Source organism: Panthera uncia, chromosome A2 (assembly GCF_023721935.1).
Source record: "Panthera uncia isolate 11264 chromosome A2, Puncia_PCG_1.0, whole genome shotgun sequence".
Classification (NCBI taxonomy): Eukaryota; Metazoa; Chordata; class Mammalia; order Carnivora; family Felidae; genus Panthera; species Panthera uncia.
The window spans coordinates 22,095,453-22,108,150 of NC_064816.1; the positions used below are offsets into that span (position 1 = coordinate 22,095,453).

Below are 12,698 nucleotides of genomic sequence, written 5' to 3' on the forward strand. Positions count from 1 at the left end.
ATCTCTAGCTGCAGGGGACTCAGAGTCCTGCCACTGATCCTGGCAAACTTCCTATGAGTGGAGACATGAAGAAGACAGCGTAACGGTGTCTTTCAAATGGATGCCCAGACATCCCTGGAGCCACAACTTGTCCCAGTGGAAAGGGCCCTGCCAGGGCCCAGCAGTGCCTGCAACCTGCCTCCCTTCCTGTCCTCTTTCTCAGTGGGTTCTTGCAACTCTGTCAAAGCAGACTCTGGTTCTGCAACTTCTCACGCAGGCTCTTTTCTCAAAGCAGGCAAACGTCTATTTGTTATGAAAGTTTTACACAAAATCCCAATGACAGTAGTTTTTATACCATCATAAAGAGTCATCATTTCCCCAGATGGCTACCCATTACTGCCTATTGCCATTCAGTATTTGGGTACTTTAGGGATACCTAAATTTCCTCCCTTGTGGAAAGGACACATAGCCACTCATCATATTGGGACTATCTTTCCTTTGGCCCTTTCGGCTTCTGCAATGTCTCCCTGTGTGGGTTGTACAAGGTACTTGGGACCACTTCACTGAGTATCTGTAGCTACCTAGGTTTTTCTCTAGTCAATATTGGCACTTGTGCAAGTCAGGATTCTTCTGTTATTAGAGTTACAAATCCAATGCATACTCACTTGGGCAAAAACAAAACATTGCCCCAGGGACCCCAGTAATGGAAAATAGCATGAATGGGGTTGAGCTTAGGGATGAAGGCATCCAGGGACTGGTTCCCTCTCTCCTTGTCCCTCTTCCTTGCTCCCTCTCCCTCTCTGCCTCTCCTTCTCCCCCATCACACACACACACACACACACACACACACACACACACACACCTCTCCTCCTGTCTCTAGGTTGACTTTATTTCTTTATTTTCTCAGTCCCTTCTCTATGGGGAAAGGACATGGTTGTCAGTCTTACATTCTTATAACTATCCACGAAGGGAAGTAGAGAGTTTCTCCTATTAGCTCCATGTTGGAGGAAAAAAAAAACCAGGTGGCCTGGGAGGGGTGTGTGTGTGTGTGTGTAGTATCCTGGTTGGCTCAGCCTCGGTTCCATGCCCAGTGACATGTGGGATGGGAGACATTAGTTGCCAAGAGAACCTTGTTGATGAAGGGATGTAGAGGACTTCTCTAAAGAAAGGGAGTAGTATTTGAGGGGAAAAAAAGAAAAAAAAAGTACTGGGCAGTTTTGAAAAATGTCTCCCCCTTCATTTTTCCACTGATACATATTCTTACAAAGCAACTGGATGAAACTGCTATGTAGCAGGGATTTGTGCCTGGTTTTGTTAAACTGAATTTCAGGAAGCATTCTGAATCTGTCACATAAACCCTGACAGACATCAGTAAATGCTGGACATTTTTACTTCAGTCCAGGCTAGTCCTGAAGAAGATAGCTTCTCTGCTCATGCAGTGAGACCCAGTGTGGCCACCTCAGCCAGCTCTTCTCCCACTGTCCCATTGCTTTTCTGTCTCTTCTGGAAGACTTAGGGTCCCTGGAGAGTAAGACCTCTATCTCATGCCTAGGTATCTTCCAGCACATGGCATGGAACTTGGCCCATAAGCCAATGTTCAAGGAATGTTTATCAAGGGAATCAATGAGTAGACCAGCAGCAACAGCAATAGACCAGAACTCTGGTGGTTATTCTATCTGGGGCCATACCCAAGACTTGTCTGCACTGCCAGCTAGTGCCACTGGTGGGAAACTAATCAAGCATTAGTCGTAGAAGACTGGCATCACTACATGTACCTCACACATGAATCCAAATGCATATTCATATGAGCCCACATGTATGATTAACTTGGGAAGCTGACAGGAAGCAGTCAATCTGTTGAGCAAGTTTGTGTTTTATAAACCAGATGTTCGGTATTATTATTCATCATTTCCTTTGATACCAGAACGGTCCCCATTATGTAGCATAGGAAATGAAGGATATGGAATAATATACACTTATTATACAACAGAGCACCAAAACCAAGCTTTTCAGAGGCCCGTTCAAAGCCTGGGCAAATGTAATTGAATGGGAGTTCATTTTAGGATTCCCACTTGGACTTGAGTTAATGGGATTTTTCCCAGATGGACCATGGTGACCTCTCTCTCCCGTTCCTACCCTTTGGAAAATGAATGTTGACTCTACATCTGCATTTTTCTTGGAAGCCATGTGTATGAATCATAAGCAGCTCTTGCCTCAGCAGCCACTACAGGTTAGGGGGCCACAGAAAAGCAAGGACCCCCTAGTGTGTGGGGACAGAGGGTGTCTGGCTGTGGCTGGCTGCATAACTCCTGCTTGGTGGTCTGGACAAAAAGCGTTTGCCAATGGCTGCTATTTCCTATGGCAGGACTATAGAATACCTTTCAATCATAAAGTGCTCACAGCACAAATTAACTTTCTTCTCCATGACAGTTTAAGATTCGCAGACCCCAGATCTGTGGAGACTGGAGAGATGGAGCTGGTGGGTGCAGAGGAACATCTTAGTGTCATGCATGTGATATTTTCAGGCCCCGCCAGCCTTTATGGCCACACTAGTGAGCTATATACATCAAGTAGACTACAGTTTAGGGTTCTGGCCAAGCCAGTCCAAATCTGGGCCATAACTACACCGGGGAGAGAGTACATATGCTCACAGATAGTGGCTAGACTGAGATCACTGCATTTCCTTTGTTTACCAGGGTTTGGTTAAAAAAAATGAATGGTTTTTCACATGCAACATTATGGGGATTTTTTTTAAGGTAATGACAGGCCGTAATTACTTTTAGAATTAGCCTCTGAGTGACGCTGATACTGTATTCTGACTTAATATTTTGAAGTTAGTTTCCCACGATCTTGTATTTGTGCCAGAACAATTACCAGTGATTTATAGCTGATTTTTACTGGTTGCAGGAAAAAGCTTCATTTCTCATTATTGTCAATGGTGTGTTTTGATTTCATCCATGATACATGTTGGCATCACTTGAAATTTTGATTTGAATTGCAAAGTGGAAGTTGCCCAGGGTTATGGATCAGCTCAAATCAGTTTTCTGTATAGCATTAAGGATTAATCAAGGAGGAGGAATATGGGAGATCTCTGATTCGAAGAGAGATGTTTATAGTGTGTTGGTTCTGCCTTTGAAAATGGCCTTCCATACCCCCAGTGGTGGTCGTAGATACTTTAAGTATTTTTAGCAAGATGTTGGAACCATGTTTTCACAAACTGTCATTACCATCTCATGGTCAATATTATTTAGTTAATAATATTATGATATAGTAGTAAGTTTGTTTTCTTATTCTCACACCCAAATTAGGCTGCCCCAAATAATAGATTACATGATTACCATGTGTATCAGTCAGGGGTCTCCAGAGAAATAGAACCATAGGAGATAGATAGATAGATAGATAGATAGATAGATAGTTATTTTTTCTATATGTAGGATATATATCATCTGTATGGGGGGGAGAGATTTATTGTAAGGAATTTCCTTGCACGATAGTGGGGGCTGGCATATCTGAAATCTGTAGGATGGTTGGCAGGCTGGAGATTCTGGCAGGAGGGGCTGGTGCAGTCTTGCATCAGAAGGTAGTAGGCAAGCAGAATTCTTCCTTACATGAGGGACTTGTTTTTTCTCCTAAGATCTTGACCTGATGGATGAGACATACCCACAGAATGAAGGGTAATCTGCTTTATCAGAGTTTGCTTAATCGCATCTAAAAAATGTATTCATGGCAACATTTAGACTGGTGTTTGACCAAAACAATGGGCACTGTGGACTAGCCAAGTTGACACATAAAATTAACCATCACGCCAGGAATTCCTAGTCCTTGAGTGAACATGAGATTCTTGCCTCATCTCGCAATGGAGGAATACAGGTCCCACCTTGGAGATGTAAACCCAGAACATGGCCCCATATGTCTCTGTTAGGAGCTCTTCTCTACTCCTACAGGCTTCTCTTTGGCTATCATGAGTATTGATGGTAAAAAGGATTGCCCTATAATAATGCTCCTTGAATTTTCATGTGGATACCAATTATCAAAATAAGGATTCAGATTCAGAGGGTCTGGAGTGGGGCTCAGGATTATTCATTTCTAAGACACTAATTCTGCTGATATTCTGTGAACCACACTGCAAGTACTGAGACCCTATAGCTCAAGGAATCTATTGGAAGAACAAGACTGGTGGAAGATGTATTGAGTTTAATGACCTTTTCTCCAAAGGCCAGCCAGTCCATGGAGACCTCAGTCCATGGGAACCCCTAGATTTTAGAATCTTCTCCATAAAATGCCTCTTCCCAAGAAGATTGAGGGAATAATACCTGATTTTTCTACGGAACTAAGCTGTGGAGAAGTACACATCAGAAAGCACCGTAAACTGAAGATAGTGGATTCTCGTTCACAGATTGCTTCATTTGAGGCTAGAATGGACTGCGAAACCAGAAGGGATCTTTCTCCCACCAGACTTTTCCATCCTAATTTTGGTCCCTGTCAGAACTGTCACATGCCTTGATCTCACTTTAGACTCTGCTACTTACTAGCCATGTGACCTTCAGACAGGGAAAAGAAACCAGCATCCTTCGAGCATGTCCTTATGCCAGGTACAATGCTGGGAAGTTTCACATTTTATCATCATGGCAACAATGCTGGGGAATAATTGGCATTATTTCATATGAGGACATGGAGGCTTAACAAATACAGTTAATAAAGGTTCAAAGCTGAGAATTAAAACCAGGGTCGTTTTGGACCAATGCCTACTGTGTTCCAGGACTCTGTTTCCCCATCTGTTATTAAGGCAGGGTCAGGGTTTCTGCCTGCCTCCCAACATGATGTGAAAAGCAGATGTGACGGTGGGTCTCAATCATTTGTATGCACTTCAGATGGTCACAGAAGTGTATCGTTTGCCGTATTTCAAGGGTTGTTATTTCAGGAGAAATGTTAGCCTCTTAGCAGTGATTTGAGAGATCAGATGATCAAGTTATTTTTGTGTTTTGGTTTTGTTTTGTTTTCTGTCTGGGACTGGTACACAGAGATGTGTAGAGCTACCAAAGGGCCTTGACTTGGCTACCTTGGGGGGAATAAATGATTCCAGATTCCATTGTTTCCAGCAGGGGCAACTCATAAAACCCTTATGCTCGTGTTTTCTGATCCTCAATTTTCAGATTAAGGAGAAGCATTCATATTGCACATATTGCACATAAACGTCTGCAGTATAAAAGAATAAAATCAATCTGTGGTAATAAAATGAAATGAATCACTATGATCCAAACAAGGCTTTATTTGAACCCAAATGGCTGAATACGGTAATAGATATCTGGACTGATCGATGGCGACTGACTTTGTTTCTGCAGCCATGGACTGGGATCCTTATCTCTGAGTCAGAGTAGAGAGATGTTACATTCTCTTCTAGGCTACTGGCTTGAGTGGGCACTGGTCCATTCCCAGTGGCCCCTGGTCAGGAAAGGATGAGACGGTCGAGGGCCGTGGCCTCCAGCCATCTGTGGTTTCCAGATCATTCCCAGGTAACTGGCTTTTCTCTCCACCTAGCTTGCCGATGATCAGGGCCTCGTCCTGATGACCACGGTCGCCATGCCTGTGTTTAGTAAGCAGAACGAAACCGTGAGTACAGCGGCTGTGCTCCTGCTTGATGCTAAGAGGGTTGCTATCTCAGATACCCTCTGACTCAAGCCCTGGTGACCTTTCTTTATTTGTGTTAAGGATAGGGGATATATCATTTGTCCTCACTTTTAATCAAGAATAGATGAGAGGAATTCCGGCAGGTGTCATGTTATAGGATGCAACACTTTTCCCGAAGTTAAGTGAACAATGACCAGAGGAAGGAAAAACCCAGAGAGAATCGAATGACCCCTCCCCGATTTATAGTGACCAGCCTCGTGTTGGTTTCCTTGGGCTGTGGTAACAGAGGGCCACAAATGGGTGGCTTATAACAATAGAAATTTATTCTCATCATTCTGGATTCTAGAAGCCCCCAAACAAGGCGTCGCTAGGACAACGTTTCCTTGGAAGGCTCTAAAGGAAGATCCTTCCAGCGCCTGGATATTCCTTTGCTTGTGGAAGTTCTGCCTACATCTCCATGTGACCTCCTCCTCTCGTGGGTCTCTCTGTCCTCTTATAAGGACACCAGTCACTGGATACAGGGCTCATCCTAAATCCAGGATGATTTCACCTCAGAGCAATGACACCCTATTTCTAGAAAGGGTCAAATTCTGAGGTTCCAGGTGGACTTGAACTGGGGAGAAAGAATAGACAGTAGCAATGTGTCTCTTCTTCCAGAAGGTCTTTCTGACCTGGACAGTTTCAATGCATCACACTGACTTTGGAAACGAGGACCCGTCCTGGGGGCCTGTTCCTTCACCTTGGTCCTTGGTGCCAATACACAGCTACAAATGTGAGGGTTATTATCTCTTTCCTCTGGGCACCAGATGGCAGTGTAAATTGAGAAAGCGGTTAACATGCTAAGTCTTTCCTGTAGAAACCTCCCCTAAAATAAACTGGTTAATGGTCACAGTCCTTAGTTGCTGAAACTTTTGTGCTACTTCACATTAATTTTGAATTTTCAGGAGCGAGAAGAGATGGCTATTAGGGCATCCTGGTATAGGCGTGTATTGAGAAGTATGGTAATGAGTGTTTGGCCTGAGAAGCTACCATTCTTGTCTAGCAATATGGAGTGGGGGGGTGGGGTAGAAGAGGGGCCTTGTAGAGATCTGGGTTAATCCTTGATTTCTAGAAGCTTACAGAAGGTACTAGACAGTGATCTATGGTGTGTGGCTTCTCACTAGGTTCTATTCCTTCTACCAAAGTAACTTACTATTGTTGTTATTGCTTAATGTTTGCTTTCCAACAGAGATCAAAGGGCATTCTTCTGGGTGTGGTTGGCACAGATGTCCCAGTGAAAGAGCTTCTGAAGACCATCCCCAAATACAAGGTAATGCATCACCTAATTCATAGTCAAGGGCCAAGTGTCCAAGATAATTTCACAACCTGCCATAGTGGTAATGAAACATGAAATAAGAGGCCCCTCTACTCTCTTTCTGGTAGGCTTTTTTTTTTTTTTTTTTTGGTAAGAACAGTAACAGTTCACGCAGATCTGATTAGGTCTACACATGCTACCCAGGTTTGTGTGGGTCCATGGAAGTCTATATGTTTATATGGGTCTACACGGGTCCTACATCTCTGATGGTCCTCTAAACCAGTTCTAACTCACCCTAATCTGAGACCCCTCTAAAATATGTTACTTCTTAGCAGGAACCCAATGGGGCACAAAGGAGAATGGTCTCTGACGCTTTTGCGTATGCATACCCTCTATCCTGGAAGGCGATGGTGTACATGCAAATTAATGCTCTTAATGCTAAATTAAAATCCATGGCACTAAGAAAATTATAAGTTTCTTTTTCTTGACTCTGGGGGTAACTAAGGGAGTGGAGTAGGTAATTTTGGAGCAAAGAGGACACAGCAAACCTTGGTGAGCCACTGCTTTGGGAGTGCAGACCAGCATAAGAGCATTGTAAGGCATGGGCAGTGGAGAAGGAGCTCAGATGGAAGGGACTCAGGATTGGGGTGGAAATGCCAGAACTCCACTCCACATGAGAGGCCAGCCCTGCATTGGGATGAGGGTGCGGGCCATGCTTGCCCCTTTGTCCGGCCCACACTGCACTTCCCAGCACTCTATTACAGGCACTATTTCTTCAGTTTACTTAGTGCTTCTACATTTGGGAACAGAGGGCCTCTCATGGGCCATCACAGTGCCACCCTCAGCTAGACCTACCCCTGTCTCCATGACAGGCCTCCCAGCTCTATCCAGAGTGACCTCCCAGCCATCTGCAAACCAGAGTCTGCTGTGTCTGGGGCAGGCCAGCACGGCACAAGCACCCACCCAAAGCTGGTGGACTGCACTGCCACCTGGGCTGATTGCAGAGGGCGGGCAGTCACCAAGAAGGTGACTAGTGGCAGTAGCCATCTCGGGGTCCCTGAGGATGACACCAACTGTTGCTTATGTTCCCTGGCTGCTCCAGGTATATTGCTGTGGTTAAATCAGCACGTTAGTGAAATCAGAGCAATAGACCTACCAGGGGCCTGGTTTCCGATACAGCCAGGCTCCACACCCCACTTCCTAATGTGTTTTCCTAATTCAGCCTTTGCTTGCCACTATCAAGTGGCATTGCCCTGTCCTTAAACCTCCTGCATGGGTACTGAGCAACACGGGTACTTTTTCATTAAGTGGACTTGCTGATTTTCTTAATGAGTTCCTCTGACCCCAGCCTGAACAGTCACGTGTGAAGTCGTAAGTTGAGATGTGATCATTATATTTTTCTGATACACAAGTGAGCCAGGGACTGACATGACCTTTGAAAAAGATGGCCCAGACAGTCCTTAAACCCCATATAGAAAATGCTCACTTGTTCTCTGGCGGCAGTTCTACAGAGAAGCAAATGTAAAGGTGCTGAGACGAAAGTCCCCTCAAGCCCCACCACAGCCATGCGTTTGGAACTGCCCAAGAGCTATCTCGGTGTGTGCACAGGTGTGGGAGTGCAGGAGGGGACAGAGAACGGCCCCACCCCCAGTCCTGAGAGGCGTCCCTTGGACTGACACAGTTCCCCTAACTGCACGAGGATGGAAACCACACCCGTCCCCTCTTCCCCAGCACCAAGCAGACTGGCTTGCCTGTCTCTACTTTGGCCCACTCGTAGATTGACAAGAGCTCCCTTTGCCCCAGTATGGAGGGAGGCAAGCTCCTTTGGGCCAGGAGTCTGAGATTGCTAACTGGCTAACAGGCCCCCTTCCTTACCACCTTCTTCTGACATGCTGAGCTTCTCACTAGGGTCCATTCCTAGCCTAGCCACACTTGTGAGGGGCCCAGAGATCTTCTTGGACCTCAGTAGGAGGAAGGCAGTGGTTAGTGCTCTGGAGGCAGATACACTGGGGTCCCAGCACCATCCCTGAGGAGTTCTGGGTGGACATGTCTCTCAAATCCTTAGTTCTTCTGTCCAGTGATAACAATACAACCTGTTCATAGACTTGCGTGAAGCATTGACCATTATTGTTAACTGGGAACAATGGTAACACAGTGGTCAAGGTGATGGGAATGACTCCTGGCCTCCTGGCCCTGTTTCATGTGGGATGCTGCCAGCATAGTGCTGTTCATATCTTTTCCGTGCCAGGTTCAAGCAACTATGGGCTTCACATCCATTGGACCTTTGCTAAAATGGAATGCCAACAAAATGATGGTTTAACTGAATGACGAGCTGAGCATACTCTGGGATCCTCTGCCACTTTTAACAGTGGGGTTTTCCAAGAATTTTAAAAGACCTGAGGAAAAGTTTATGATACGAGGTCATGTGCTGTAGGCAGTTGACAACAAGGACAGCCTTACCTTTTGACAGAGGGTCAGGATAAGAGCAAGCCAATGGCTCAGCCAGTCACCAGGCATCGCAGTAAACTCTTGTCCCAGAAAATCAGCTGAGCAGATGACTGCAGCCAAAATGATCATGTCATCTCTCAGAGGGTTGGATGCAAAGTGAGATATGCATAAAATGGCTGTTTAAAACACCATTTGTGGTACCAGGCAGAGAGTCTCATGGTATAATATTAGCAGATAACATTTGCCAAGTACTCAGCACTGTCCAAAGTGCATTACCCACATCGTGGCACCAGATGCCCCTCAGATGAGTGCAGTGCTGTTGTATCCATTCTTCTCATAAGGAAACTCGTGTTCATAGGGCTTCTGTTCACAGAGCTCGGGCCACCTGAGCAGGAAGTGGTGAGTGTGATTTGAACCAGGTCTGTGTCACTCCTAGACCCATGCGCTTCGGGCAGATCTAAGCCATTCATGTAATACTTCATGATTTGTTGCCTTGTTCATATACCATCTACACCATTATTTACATAACAGTCCATTTGTACATCAACTCAAAACTTTCCTCACTTAAGTAAATTGTAAAGGGAAATACCATTTAACCATTTGCAAAGAACAAAGTGTCATTGGCCAATATTAAAGAATTGTAAAAAAAAAAAAATAGGGGCCCCTGGGTGGCTCAATCGGTTGAGTGTCTGACTTTGGCTCAGGTCATGATCTCATGGTTCTTGGGCTCGAGCCCCACATTGGGCTCTGTGCTGACAGCTCAGAGCCTGGAACCTCCTTCGGATTCTGTGTCTCCTCTCTCTACCCCTCCTCTGCCTGTGCTCTGTCTCTCTCTGTCCCTCAAAAATGAATAAATGTTATAAAAATTTTTTAATTAAAAAATAGTATTAAATGATTGCTTGATAATATAGGGTTCTGAACTTGAGATCTGTTCTTTCTCTTTTAAGGTAGTATGAAAGGCAAGTGTTAAAGATATACTAAGTGGCAACTCTCTTTGATAAATTGGAATGATGGAAGAAATTTTGAAAGGGCTGGCTCTCACTAGTGATCCTGGCCTAGTAAGTTGCATACCAGCTCTACATGCCACATAAAATAAATAACCCACACTCTGGGTTTTGTTTTGTTTTTAAGAAAGCAAAATCGTGCATGGGAAGATGACAGGCAGCTGAGGAGTGAGGACCATGGGGATTTTTCAGCCTGGGACGATGGACGCCCCTGCCTCACTCCTGCCTTCTGGGTTCCTCTCAGCATGGACACCAGCACCATGGCTACCATGCATAAGCCCATGTCCTGTGCTCTCCCAGACTGGAGGGTCTGACTCTTTCCAGCACTTCCTGTCTTGTCCTTGGCACCTGCTCCATTCCTAGAAGAGGAAACTTCTTTGAACAAGGAAGTCATGTCTGTTCCCATATGCTGATGCCATTTAGCTCATAAAATTAGAAAGTCACCTTCAGGGGCGCCTGGGTGGCTCAGTTGGTTAAGCGTCCGACTTCGGCTCAGGTCACGATCTCACAGTCTGTGAGTTCGAGCCCCGCGTCGGGCTCTGGGCTGATGGCTCAGAGCCTGGAGCCTGCTTCCGATTCTGTGTCTCCCTCTCTCTCTGCCCCTCCCCCGTTCATGCTCTGTCTCTCTCTGTCTCAAAAATAAATAAACGTTAAAAAAAAAAAAAAAGTCACCTTCATAACAAGAGGAAATGAACTCTGAGCTAAAATCAGGTGTTCAGGCTCACAAAAGGGGACCTCCTTAGCAAAAGAACACTCCTGCTTGGCTTTACTGAGATGACAAAGGCCCTTTGTCCTCCTGCCACCCTGGGCCACTGACGACCAGCTTCATCCACCACCAAAGTTTTTATGGTTGGAGTTAGGTTTCCAGAGGCATGATAGGACAGCTGGTTGATCGAAACCCACATAATCAAGTGTTGAAAACTGTGTAGCTCCCCCAGAGACAGAAAGCCACAGGAATGAGGGAGGGATTTGAGGCGCTGAAAGATAGTGGACCTTACTTTTATTGAAACCCCAAAACCCAGATGCCCAGAATTTATGGCTCAGTGTTTAAGGAAGGGCATCCCACCTTTACAGAATGTTTGCAAACATTTCTTACACCTCTTTTTTTTTTATTTTTTAAGGTTTATGTATTTACTTTGAGACAGACAGAAAAAGCATGAGTGGGAGTGGGACAGAGAAAGGGAGAGAGACAGGATCCCAAGCAGGCTTCATGCTGCCAGTGCAGAGCCTGACACAGGGCTCAAACTCACAAAACCGTGAGATCGTGACCTGAGCCGAAGTCAGATGCTTAACTGACTAAGCCACCCAGGTGCCCCCTGACATCTCTTATTTCATATGAGAAGATGTAGAAACTCAAGTACAGGGCCACTGCTTGATAGATGCCCAACAATCAAGACAGTATGAACATAATAGGTAATAATGATGACCCTGTGCCTCAATTTCTCCTCACAGTTTCCTCTACCAGGCAATGTGCTGAGCTCTTTATAGCATCATCTCCCTTCTAATAGGTAGACCTTGCCATTACCCCCCTTTTATAGCTAAAGAAACTGAGGCACATAAAGCTTAAGTAGTTTGCCAAGTCTCACAGCTAGCAAGCCATGATTTTAGCCACATTGCCCTAAAACCATTAGGAACAATAAAGGGCAGTAATAATAGCAGTAGTTGAAATGATAGTTAAAATACTAAAAATAATATAATAGTTGGAATAAAATAAGACAATAAAACATTCATTGAGCCTTTTACTGTGTTTGGTATGGTGAAAGGGCTTTATATGCACTATTCCCATTGAATCCTTACTATGGTTCCCTGAAGTGGGTACCACTTGGCCCCATTGTTAGTTGAGGATACTTACAATAACTTTCTCAACGTAACTCAGCTAATTAAAGATAAATGAAATGAAATAGAACAATAGATTAGAGGAAGATCAGCTGCAGAACATTAACCACAGGGCCTGAAATACAGGTACTTCTATTTCACTCCTATTTCCCAGCCTGACCCCTGGGAATGGGAGACACAGGTACGACATGCCTTAACCTAGGTTGTCCCTTCTCTGGTTCCCACAAAGAGCCTTGGGAAAAGGAGGTACGTCAGCCAGGGACAGCCACAGCCGAACAGGCTTCTCTCATCCAAGAGAGGAGAGCTCCAGGGAGCAGAGTGTGGCTCACACCTTTTCCTCCTGATTAACACCTTGTAAAGATGAGTCAGCTCTTGGCTCTTGGGGTTTTCCCAGAAGATAGAATTCTTTCTTTTCCCTTAGCTTCATAGATTTTCCCACAAGCAATCAGACTTCCTGTAATTTTTATTAAGAATTCCAGACACCCCAGCAATAACTTCCAGACACCACA

The 12,698-nt window shown here is 45.0% G+C and overlaps 1 protein-coding gene across 2 annotated transcripts in view; it reads left to right on the forward strand.

Moving 5' to 3' along the window:
- The window catches only part of CACNA2D3 (calcium voltage-gated channel auxiliary subunit alpha2delta 3), an 895,877-nt gene that overhangs the window by 634,109 nt on the left and 249,070 nt on the right, over window positions 1-12,698 (forward strand). For both annotated transcript variants that reach the window (XM_049640724.1, XM_049640725.1), the window contains exons 14-15: window positions 5,518-5,589; window positions 6,836-6,916. In XM_049640724.1, coding sequence (XP_049496681.1) covers window positions 5,518-5,589; window positions 6,836-6,916 — 153 coding nt within the window. The remainder of the gene's footprint in view (window positions 1-5,517; window positions 5,590-6,835; window positions 6,917-12,698) is intronic.